This window comes from Henckelia pumila, chromosome 1, assembly GCF_033568475.1.
Source record: "Henckelia pumila isolate YLH828 chromosome 1, ASM3356847v2, whole genome shotgun sequence".
Classification (NCBI taxonomy): domain Eukaryota; kingdom Viridiplantae; phylum Streptophyta; class Magnoliopsida; order Lamiales; family Gesneriaceae; genus Henckelia; species Henckelia pumila.
The window spans coordinates 91,472,411-91,483,432 of record NC_133120.1 but is presented as its reverse complement, the minus strand read 5'-3'; the positions used below and the strand labels follow the sequence as shown (position 1 = coordinate 91,483,432).

The 11,022-nt window shown below is 37.2% G+C and overlaps 3 protein-coding genes across 4 annotated transcripts; 1 reads left to right on the top strand and 2 right to left on the bottom strand.

Moving 5' to 3' along the window:
• The first annotated feature begins 447 nt into the window (after positions 1 to 447).
• Positions 448 to 2,497, top strand: LOC140874883 (uncharacterized). The gene has a single exon (XM_073278348.1). It carries the CDS (start codon positions 491 to 493, stop codon positions 2,180 to 2,182), a length of 1,692 nt encoding a protein of 563 aa, XP_073134449.1. The 5' UTR covers positions 448 to 490; the 3' UTR covers positions 2,183 to 2,497.
• A 1,175-nt stretch (positions 2,498 to 3,672) lies between these two features.
• On the bottom strand, positions 3,673 to 4,502 carry LOC140876037 (CASP-like protein 1F1). Its single transcript, XM_073279876.1, has 3 exons — positions 4,288 to 4,502; positions 4,074 to 4,197; positions 3,673 to 3,957 (listed from the first exon to the last, which is right to left on the bottom strand). The coding sequence occupies exons 1-3, from the start codon at positions 4,473 to 4,475 to the stop codon at positions 3,736 to 3,738; spliced, it is 534 nt and encodes a 177-aa protein (XP_073135977.1). The 5' UTR covers positions 4,476 to 4,502; the 3' UTR covers positions 3,673 to 3,735.
• Positions 4,503 to 5,394: 892 nt separating this feature from the next.
• Positions 5,395 to 10,313, bottom strand: LOC140881147 (uncharacterized). Of its 2 annotated transcripts, XM_073286219.1 has the most exons (6): positions 9,063 to 10,313; positions 8,693 to 8,944; positions 7,595 to 7,675; positions 7,374 to 7,473; positions 6,994 to 7,202; positions 5,395 to 5,672 (listed from the first exon to the last, which is right to left on the bottom strand). In XM_073286219.1, exons 1-6 carry the CDS (start codon positions 10,311 to 10,313, stop codon positions 5,616 to 5,618), a joined length of 1,950 nt encoding a protein of 649 aa, XP_073142320.1. In that variant the 3' UTR covers positions 5,395 to 5,615. The 2 variants fall into 2 exon arrangements, with proteins under 2 accessions (XP_073142320.1, XP_073142321.1); XM_073286220.1 differs by lacking the exons at positions 7,374 to 7,473; positions 7,595 to 7,675.
• Positions 10,314 to 11,022: the final 709 nt, after the last annotated feature.

The window sequence follows — 11,022 nt, the reverse complement described above, 5'->3', positions numbered from 1 at the left end:
TATTCTAAGCACTAGAACAACTCTTTGTCCACCATTTTATTTATTATTACATGCTAGTGTTACACTTAAAATAAGTATTATTGATTTGCATTTATACTTTTATCATGAAAGTTATGGATAAATAAACACTCGTGCATTCAAATTATTTCCGATTTTAGTTTGAAAGATATCGAAAAATTTAATGATATCATCATTTTATAAAAAAATTTGAAGATTGATGAGATATTTTAAACCAAATTTAGTTAGTTTAAACACCCTCTATACATTATTGAATGAGCATGAGCCTAATAATTGATTAGGATAGTAGTTATTTTAGGATATAAAAAGATGATGCATGAATCGGTTAATAATTCAATAAATATAATAAAATTCAGAGTTTGAAGTGCACGCTCTTTATATTCGCGTCATCCTTTGAAGTCTCACACATTTCTTTGCATAATATTTGCCTTTCGTCTCACACAGTACCTCGTCCCCTCCGCCACCCGCAGCCATGAAAGAATCACTACAGGAAGAGCCCATTATCACGGACACGGAGCTTCTCCTGCGTTCTCTGCTCAATTCCATCTCCCATGTTCAGATCTTCAAGGGAAAATGGTCTGTCATTAGACTCAAACTCGCCACTCTTGAAGCCCGTCTATCGGAGATTTCTGTTTCCTTCGCCGCCGCCGCCGAGAACCCGCTTACGTTTGACCTCCTCCGGTCACTCTCCGCCACCTGCTCCGCCGCCGCTTCTCTGGCTGCGGTCTGTCACGAATCCACGCTGCAGGGGGGGAAGCTGAGGACCCAGAATGATATCGACTCCTTGTCGGCGAAACTCGATGCACACATCAATGACCTCGAGGTGCTCGTGAGGAGTGGTATTTTTTCCCCTTCCGAGCATAGAAAAAGTGTCTCCACTTCAATGCCTGTTGTCGAGTCAAATCGACGGGAGTCTGTTCGTGCGGAGGCCAGGAACTTGATGACCCGACTTCAGATCGGGTCGACCGAGTCAAAGAACTCGACCCTTGATTTGCTTCTCGGGCTATTGCAGGAAGATGACAAAAATGTCTTGATTGCGGTGGCGCAAGGCGTAGTTCCTGTGCTGGTGAGGTTACTGGATTCCAGCTCTTCTTCTGAAATCAAGGAAAGAGCTGTCACTGCTATTGCTAAAATCTCGACCGTGGATTCCAGCAAGCATGTTTTGCTGGCCGAGGGTTTGGTCCTGTTGAATAATTTGCTGCGGGTTCTCGAATCCGGAAGCATTTTCGCGAAAGAGAAGTCATGCATTGCCCTTAAAGCTCTGAGTAATTCCAAGGAGAATGCACGGGCAATTGGGTCCAGAGGTGGGATTTCGTCTTTGCTGGAAATTTGTCAAGAAGGGACGCCGATTTCGCAGGCTGTGGCAGCCGGGGTTTTGCGTAATTTAGCTGTGTTTACAGAAATTAAAGATAACTTTGTCGAGGAAAATGCTGTCTTGACCTTGTTAGCATTGTGTAACTCCGGTACGGCTTTAGCCCAGGAAAATTCGATTGGATGTTTGTGTAATTTGGTCTCCGGAGATGATGATCTGAAACTGTTCGTTGCCAGGGAAGTTGGGATCGAAAACCTGAAAAATTTATGGGATTCTGCTCCCACGGCTCAGAATCTTGAAGTGGTTGTTCAGTTGGTTAGGACACTGGCATCATGTTCTAACATTGCCGAGTTCCTTGCCGCAAATGGTTTTCTGAATCGTGTAGTCGGAGCGCTGAGTTTCGGGGCAATGGGGGTGAGAATTGCAGCTGCAAAAGCTGTGTATGATTTAGCTTACACTAGTAAAACAAGAAAGGAGTTGGGAGAAATAGGATGCATTGGGCCCCTGGTCAAAATGTTGGATGGTAAGGCGGTCGAGGAGAAAGAGGCCGCGGCGAAAGCACTATCGACGTTGATGAATTACGCCGGAAATCGGAGGATTCTAAGGAAGGAGGAAAAAGGGATTGCCTCTGTTGTTATGCTCTTGGATCCTTCAGTTCAAAATTTGGAAAAAAAGTATCTGCTTTCCACATTAGCATCGCTTGTTCATTCAAAGAAATGCCGGAAACAAATGGTGGCGGCTCGTGCCGGCGTTTATTTGCAGAAACTCGTCGATTTGGATGTTGAAGGTGCTAAGAATCTGGTCGACAGTCTTGGCCGTGGCAAGCTATGGGAAGTCTTTGCAAAGCGTTGAGTTAAACTAGCAAATTGAAGGATCATAGACCGAAATGACCATCAGCGGATCAATACTTTTAAGTCTGTATGTACAATAGTTTGCTAATTTTTATCTTTTTGAATTTTGATGATTCTGTCATGTTTCTGTATTGTTCATAAATTGGTTAGAATTTGCAGTAGAAAAATAAAAGTGTGTATAGACAGTCTGACTAATTGTTGATGAAAGATTGTTTTGATGTTAAATTTCTTGGTTTGGTGAGCTAACTCTAGTGTAGGGACTTGTGTTTTTTCCACCAAATTGCAATAATATTAGTGAATCGCATCAGTTTTAATTTAGCTCATGCTTTGCTGTATTTCATGCCTTTCTTCAACCGACACATTTTCTATTCATATCTTTCTGATGTTGATTGAGAAATATTGTTTTTAATATATCTGATGCACCATTTTTGGTATTTTATTTGCATGATCATTCATTCGGACACAATTCTTGAACTCTATATGTTCCGGTCCTATTCTGCTCTAGAAAATTTATTCATTTTGTATTATCCCATTTGGTGCATTGGTTGAGCGTGGAATTCTTGATCATGTGTATGTGTAATTAATCTATTATGTATAATGTGATAGTTTTTAATAAAATATACAAAATCAGTACATTAAGAAGCAATTGGGCTGAACTTTTGGTGCTACTAACGAAACATTAGTTGATGGTACATTTTTTTTTCTTCCCACGGTCGGACTCAAGTTCTACGAAAAATTAGAGTTATAAATTGTTGTGTTATCTAAAAACATGTATTTATTATTCGATCCTCTATCATACATCTTCATCGTCATGTCTCACGAACCAAACAGTGTCAACCACGTGGATAAACAATTTGCCAGTTTCTTTGTTAGTGCAAGCTTGTGTTGAACGAGTATGTGGTTGGTAGATCATGGTAGGGTTTCAGCATGTGCATTTGTCTTGTGCATTATAAAGACGTATATACACTCCATAATGTAGTAACAAGAGAAAAATAGTTACTGTAAAAATTAAGATATATTTCAAAATAGATATTCGAATGATATCAAACTTTTGGACTTTCCAATTAGATCGACCAAACCAGCACGCTTATTATATAACGACGGAAGACTACGTAGCAATTAATAATCCTAAAACTATTGTCCAATCCCAACTTTAGAGGCTATTTTTATTTTTTTTGTACCCAACTTGCCATATCTATTTAGTAGAGCTGGTAAATGGTCCGACTCGATGAAAACGAAGTGATTCACTTATTAATTAACCAAAAAAACCATAATAAATATAGTTTTTTTTTTTTGTCTTATTTACAAAAGTTAATTAAGTTTCGTTCCATCTCTTAATTATTTAATTTGTAGCACCCAAGTTTAACACATAACATGATAAATTCTCAAGAAAAAGAGAAGTAAAACATCAAACGAACATGTGGGGGTCAAATTTCAACCTCAAATTAAAACAAGAAGATCTCTTGAAAGTTAAAATCGAAACAAACGAAATGACATCACATGAATTTATTGCATGTATTATTGAAATCATTTTATATATGGAACTTCCAAGCCTCAAGCTTGGATTTGATGGGATAAATGAGCAGAAATAACCGTGAGGAACAAGTAGAAAAGGAGGCTTAAATAAGACACAACTCCTGAAATGAATAATTTGTTGCAGAATTTGGCAAAGTGACCACAAATTGGCAACCAACCTGCTTTGTCATCCCCATATTTCCCCACGTAAGCTATCGCCGTCGCCGCCGAGCATCCGCCCAACAACAGTAATGTGATCGTCTGTGAAATTTTCCAGTAATTAATCTTTATTAACTACTGCATGTTAAATAATCACATGCATATATATTTACCTACAGTAAATTCATATCTCATTAATAAGTATACACAGAGAGTACCAAATCATGCAGGAATACGTAGAAGTAATTCTTCAGATTCACCGCCTTGTCTACGAAGATGAAAGTTACGAAAAGAGACACAACAGAGCATGCACATGCTATCAGATTCACGTACACGAAGAACCTGCGGTTTTTTACAAGAAAAATCATCAACTCTTTGCCATTAAACATGTAATATTATGATTCTTACTCAGAAATTGGATATTGTTCTTACTTGAAAGCAGGAATATAGCTATAACGAGCGTCGACTTGAAACCCGTAAACCGCAACAGTTTGCTTGCTTGTGAGAACAATATACGCAGCAGCAAGGGTTGCTGCTATAGCCAAACTTCTGAGTAATATTTGGGATATAATGAAGATTTTTTGAGTTTTGGTAGCTGGGATTTTGGCCATTATCATCATATTTGAGGATAATATGAGTTTTTGAATGCCAAAAAGGTGTGCTTGTTTTATAGAGTTTGGTGGCTAAGTATTTATAAAGAGTTGTGTGTAAATTATTCATAAATTTATTTCTAACTTGATATCTAACGCAAGTAAAGTTGGTAACGTACCTATGTTGTATAGTCATTGGTCAGCTGATTAGTTAAAAGTAATAATAATAATCATAATTTTGACTTTGTCAAAAATAATCATAATTTCGACATAATATATGCAAGTATTCTCCCTTTTATAGGAAAATATGCATATATTCACGCATATAGATTACTTACGGGTGTCCGAGTTTCATCCATTTTTCTTCCCGCTATTTGATATTTCTGATCACACGGTAAGTAACTATTAATTCTTTTCAGAATATGGTGCTAATCATTCATACGTAAACTTTTTGTTTAATTATTGAGTTGATTAAATGTAGTATCATTTTCTCATACACAAGCAATTTGCTGAGAAATTGTTAATGGTGATGACCTCGAGTAATTTTTTTGGATGCGTGCAAGTGAAAACATCAACACACCGAAAAATTTGTGCAATACCAAATTTTAAAGCTCTGCTTTTAAAAGAGAGGAGAAAAAAATGGGATACAAGCTTATCAAGTCAAAACCTACATATGACATGTTTTGGCTTCTTGATTCCAGCTTTTGAAAGTAAACCTTTCTTCAAATAAAAGCTCAATCGAGGAATAATTTGTTTTAATCTTCTTTTTTTTAAAAAAAAAACAATTTTTAAATACTGTCAAATGCTATACACCAAATGTATTTATCTGTTATGCAATCATTTTTTTTTTAATTGTAGGAAATATATGTAATTTCCATATAGTAATTTTGATAAGGCATATTCTGAAATCAGAAGCATGTTGTGGCCTGCCATATGTAATAGACGATGATGTAGAATCTCACCCATCCATTCCCAGATAATTTCATTATTTAGTTATCAGTTGTTTCCCTTATTTCTATTTTTTTTTTCTTTCCAGAATAAATTTTAACATGTACAACTTATTACAGCATGATAAAAGCCAGATGAGGAGCATGTATTTACATGTGAAAGAGAAATGCATCTACAGAACTGTACAAACGAACCAATTTGAGATGATCCACCAATAGTGTCTCACCGATCAATATCGAAATACTTTGGATTCGAGGGATGATGATATTCCACTTGTAACTGCATCAACAGATCAAATTAAAATAAATTCATAACATAATTCAACCAAATAAGCTCACTGCCAAGTAGTCTATCAAGAACAAATAATGGATGCAAAAGCATAGAATTTATGACTAAATCCCATCAATTGAGGAAGCATTACCTCTCGAAGCGGATCCTCATTCAAGAAGAGGGGACTACAGGCAGTTGATTACAAATAAAAGTTCAAGTTTCATTTACAAATTTTCTAAAAAATGCACTTGCATCCCATATAAATATGTTCAGTGACCCCTTCACTAAATTCATTATTCCGTCCTTGACTACATTTACACAACCAAGTTTCTGTTTCAATGAAATATGCAGCTACCTAGAATAAGAGCAATACCAAACCAGAAATTCATGTTCATGGTTGACTTAGATTTAAGGCAAAACAGATCATTGCCTGTGTACATTTCATTCAGAGGATGCTAAAATTATGGTTACAAGAAAAGTGAACCGTAAATTCTTGTCGAGTTGCTAACATGAAGCAATACCAGCAGTGCTACGAAGCAGCTGTAGCTGCCAGTTCTACAAATGCAACTGCAAAATATACCAATTCTAAGGCAATGTGCCACTCACATTGCCATAATCCTAGCACAAGATTCCATAGTCTAATTCTTTTGGTGGTTCTACTTATCTTGGAGGCTGGTATATTTCTCTTTGTTGATTTTTCTGAGAAAGTGGTTCACAAAACTATCCAACATGGATTCACGGGTAATATGGATAATGGAGTTCAGGACATCCCCAAAAGAATCCACCTTTCACTGGGTTAAGTTTGTTTTTGACTTGCCGAGTTCTATTTCGAGACCATAATTGAGAGTTTTCGGAAGGGGAGAAAAAATCAAATCCTAACACAACCCTGAATGTTTGTTTCGATACAACAGTATACAGTAAAAGCTAAACACAAATTATCACTGAATTACATCATCATACGCGGCAGTCATGAGATTGTATCACTCAATATTATTGCCGTTGCAGCATTATAGATATTTCATAGCTTCTCCTTCAGATCCTAGGTTGTCTCGGATGCTCTTGCTAAGGAATGTTGTAACATAACACTACTATGAACTACCCGAGATTGGTATAAAACATACAAAAAAGTAAGCATGCAAATATTTTCAGATTTTCATTCAGAGTAGCATCTGACAGAAAGTTGTGGAAGTCCAATGCAACACTAGAAGGTCATAAATGTAGAGCGTGTCGAAGATGGTAACAGTAACATTTCATGCACAAGGATTGAACTTAATTTCCCCGTGCTTTTCTATGATAAGAATATTATCCAGTAAAGACTAATAGGCATTACCTTGCCCTCATCAGAATCTGAATGACGTTGTGGGAACACCACTTTCATATCATTATACAAGTAGAAACGCCGTTCTCCTTCACAGTCAATACTACTCCTAGCAGGATAAGAGGATGGTCCAGATTTGCATTTTTGTGCATCCCTTGAGTATTTCTTTCGGTGGGGGCACAAAAACCGAAGATGTAGGATATATCGGAGAACACCAGAACCTGCAGTATTTTTGTTAGCCTTTGAAGGGTTACACGGAAATCCTCTCTTATCAACAGACTAATAAAAAGGATATCGTCCCTGCCATTAGTATTTATTCACTTCTCAATACCAAATATCCTAAGCATTTATTTAATTCCAAAGGTCTCAGCAATCTAGTAAAGAATCAACACCTGATTTTGATATCGAAGGAAGCATGCCCTCATTCCTCAGACCAGAGTCTTTTTGTTGGCCTCTATCCACAGCTAAAGTAGACTTTTGGCGAAGAAATGTCTATAAATTTGAAAGAATGAGTATACTTGATTTATGATTGACATATAATTGTTGAAGAATTCAACAAGTTAGAAAGGAAAGTGATTTCTATGTTATTTTAGTTCATAACATTCAGACCCACCTTTGTGCCAGCTGGCATATCACTCAAATCATAGTTACAGAAGAACGTGTGGATAGGAGTTCTTTCCGGATTGCTGAGGACCTGTGTTAAAGAAATCAAAATTTCAGATTTGAAAAATCACCATAACAGATTTCCAATATCATTTCCACTGGGTGTTTAAAAAACTTTTTCAAAATATTTTGGCATCAGTGACGTGATAATAAGTTGCAAAATAATTAGGACGAGTCTCTAACCTGAAAATCACTTGGAAAACACAAAAACGAAGACACATTTTTTACACGTACTTAGGCCAATAGTCCTACAATCACATTCCCTTTGGCTTCCCACAGGCACTGAGAAAGCTCGAGTGAATGCAAGTGATGACACACAATTTACATCCTTCAAGGAAGGTTGTACAGTAACATTTGTTGAAAATGTGCAGATTTTCACCCACTTTAATGCAATGAAGGGAAAGAGACGTCTCAACACTCGGGAGTCGTGGAGATTGAATTTTGAGAACAAAATGAAACTTATTGTTTGGAGAAACTTTATTCACAGCTGGTAAAGGGCAGGGGATTGGGAAATCCATTTATATTGTTCAGACTCTTCAGAACCAAATATTATTCGGAAGGATGGCATGTTACCTCCAGAGCTCATAAAATTAACTATTACTGGTCTACATTAAAAATGAACCAGACACCTTTTGGACCCTACGCCCATCATTCGCCAGTTTCAAGTGCGTTCTGTTTACATGAACTCCGACAAAGGACTTTCTATCGGTATCGCAAAATTGCACCAGGTATACAAACATTTTACCAAGGAAACATCAATTAAACATGCTAATATCTTCTCATGGAAAAAATATAAGGAAATGTAATTTCCTTATCTTAAACAATATAATTATAAGCGAACAAAATTATTAAGGGCTGGAGCATCATGAATAATCTTTTTGTAGTTAACAAAAGGGTCATGCACGCCTTATTTTTATGATAGCCTTTCACTATTTACAAAGTTTCACTTTAATAGTTCCAACGATTATTCCACTTCACCAGAAATATCGTCAAGATAACATCAAAGTAACACCGACAAACATAATCAATTAAGTCAAAGAGATAATACCAATTGTAAGCGCCCTTTCATAGGTATTCTCAGACGTGTTTCATTGGAGGAGCTGTTAACACTGAGACTTCTCTTTAACTTTGGGCCTTCACATTCATTAGAAGGTAAACAGCCGCCGGCAAGATCTATTGAGGAGCAGTACAATAAATAATTATCTCCATCCACACTTGTCACGGCAAATGGAAGCTTCTGTGGATGAGGCGAAAAACGTCCTCCAGTAATATTTAGAATGGCAAGGAAACCATCTATCTTCTGCATGTGGTTTGCATATGTTAAAAGTAGTAAGTGAAGTGCTCAGATTTTGACAATTACAACACGTTCAAAATATTAATAACATGTATGCACATGATAATTTTAAAAAGTAATTCACCTGTCTCACAATCCCAGAAGCCAATCGACCAGATAACAGTGACTCCTCAAATGAACCCACCAAGGACCTTCGGACAGATAGTTCTCCTAAGCTTCTGCCTTGTTTGGCATTCAAAGTTGCATGTTTCGGGCTCTGTCCTGGTATGACTATCATGCTATCAGTAGTAATTTGGTCAAAGTTCATAGGAAAAACTTCATCCTCAAGAATGTTGCTTGGCAATACACCATTCTCGTCTTTATGAGATGATAAAACACTTGAGATGGTTCCTTCAAGAGATTGTTCCATATCCTTGAAGGTTATATAGCTCTCGAAAAGCTCTTTCTTTGAATCACCACATCCTCTAGAATTTCTCATCCTTCCACAACATCTAGGTCCAAGAGGTGACAAAGACAACTGCGAAGAGGCAACAGATTCGTGGTGTAGCTCTATTGTTTCGCTATTGGAATGCGTTTCAATCGATTTTCTATAGTATCCAAACTCACAGAGAGATGATGATAGAATTCGAGATCGAATTTCATGGTTCTCAAGCAGAGGTCCGTCTGTGATAATACTAGAGTTCCTTTCACACTCTTCTTCATGTAGCATACTGGTTCTTGAAAAGTTAGACGCCAACCATATCAGAGGACTGTCATAGTCTAAGTTGCTTAAGTGAGCTTTTTTGTTCTCCGTCAGAGTCAGATTATAATCACCACCTCTCAAATGGGAAGGACTATGAAAAATCGATTTCCCAATGTCTAGAGGTTCACCATTGAACCTATCAGGCAAAAGTATGCCATTCAAAGGTGACAACAGGCGTTTCCTGACCAAGGAACTCGAGGAATCGGTCGCATCACAAGAAGAGCTGCTTCTAGATGACAAATGAACATTATCTAATTGTGTTTCTTCCAACTGATTGGCTTGGTTAATTAATGCATTTGATTTAAAACCCACAATCCTAGAAATTGGAGTTTGCATGAACTTCCCGCTGTCCTGATGTAAGTAACAGTTTTTGGTTGATTCAATTCTCAACATGTGTGTATTGGATGTAACACCCTTGCGCAAAGTAACAATATCAGAATCCTGCCCATGTTCCCTTGAAGAAGAGGTGCTTGAAGAATCCCCTGGCATCCTGTTACTCAAGTGCCCAATGTGCATCCCGCTCATATCACAGCCACTTACGCCAACAAAACGAGCCGGTATATCCATGATTGTGCTTACTGATGTTGACACTTCTTCAACAATCTTACAAGATGGAACTTGAGGCAAACCCATGACTGACTTAGCTAATAATTTGTACTTTTTCTTGCTACCTCAGAAGATCTTACTTAATCTACTGCATCATGTTGCTGGTTAGAATCTTGCAATTCCCCAACAAACAACATCATGTAGTTCCTACAGAACATTGGTTAATGGGAGCTAAAAATACCCAACTTAATCGTTCAGGTGATACACCCAATACACCCAACTGAATTTTAGAATTTATCATGGACAACCCAAAATGAATATATGAAATACGATGCATAACAATCCAGAATCCAAACTCAAATGCAGAGTAACCAATGAAGCAAAGCCAGTTACATGATAAGCATGTTCTTCACTGCCACAGAAAGGAAAAGCAACCAGCCATTTATCAAAGAAGTGATATCACTGTCCATCCTGAAAATAGCAAAACAAATCAATTTTCGGCAGTAATACAGTGGGACTGCATATCAAATGTATAGGGGAAAAAAAAATCTGAAAATCGGTTTCATAAGTAGCATCACGAACTAGTCCTCTCTCCAGACGAAGTACATCAAGTAAATAGGCGGAGCAAGACATCGATCATGCATAATGAAATGCAAGACAATCTTCTGGATGAAGTACAATAATTTCCCAAAAAATATATATATAATAATAACAAGAAGAAGAAGAAGAAGAAAATACAAGGAAAGAACCTTTCGTACAGCGGAAAATTAATGAAAAATGATCTTGACTTGTGATG

Bases quoted from the DNA above. Each gene is read 5' to 3' on its own strand.
- LOC140881147 (XM_073286219.1), bottom strand. From the start codon at position 10,313: ATGGGTTTGCCTCAAGTTCCATCTTGTAAGATTGTTGAAGAAGTGTCA. The intron at 7,474-7,594 runs GTGGGTCTGAAT...TCAAATTTATAG, and splicing joins ATATGCCAGCTGGCACAAAG to ACATTTCTTCGCCAAAAGTC. The intron at 5,673-6,993 runs GTAATGCCTATT...CTGTTGATGCAG, and splicing joins CAGATTCTGATGAGGGCAAG to TTACAAGTGGAATATCATCA.
- LOC140876037 (XM_073279876.1), bottom strand. From the start codon at position 4,475: ATGATGATAATGGCCAAAATCCCAGCTACCAAAACTCAAAAAATCTTC. The intron at 4,198-4,287 runs GTAAGAACAATA...AAAAAACCGCAG, and splicing joins AGCTATATTCCTGCTTTCAA to GTTCTTCGTGTACGTGAATC. The intron at 3,958-4,073 runs GTACTCTCTGTG...AAAATTTCACAG, and splicing joins ACGTATTCCTGCATGATTTG to ACGATCACATTACTGTTGTT.
- LOC140874883 (XM_073278348.1), top strand. From the start codon at position 491: ATGAAAGAATCACTACAGGAAGAGCCCATTATCACGGACACGGAGCTT.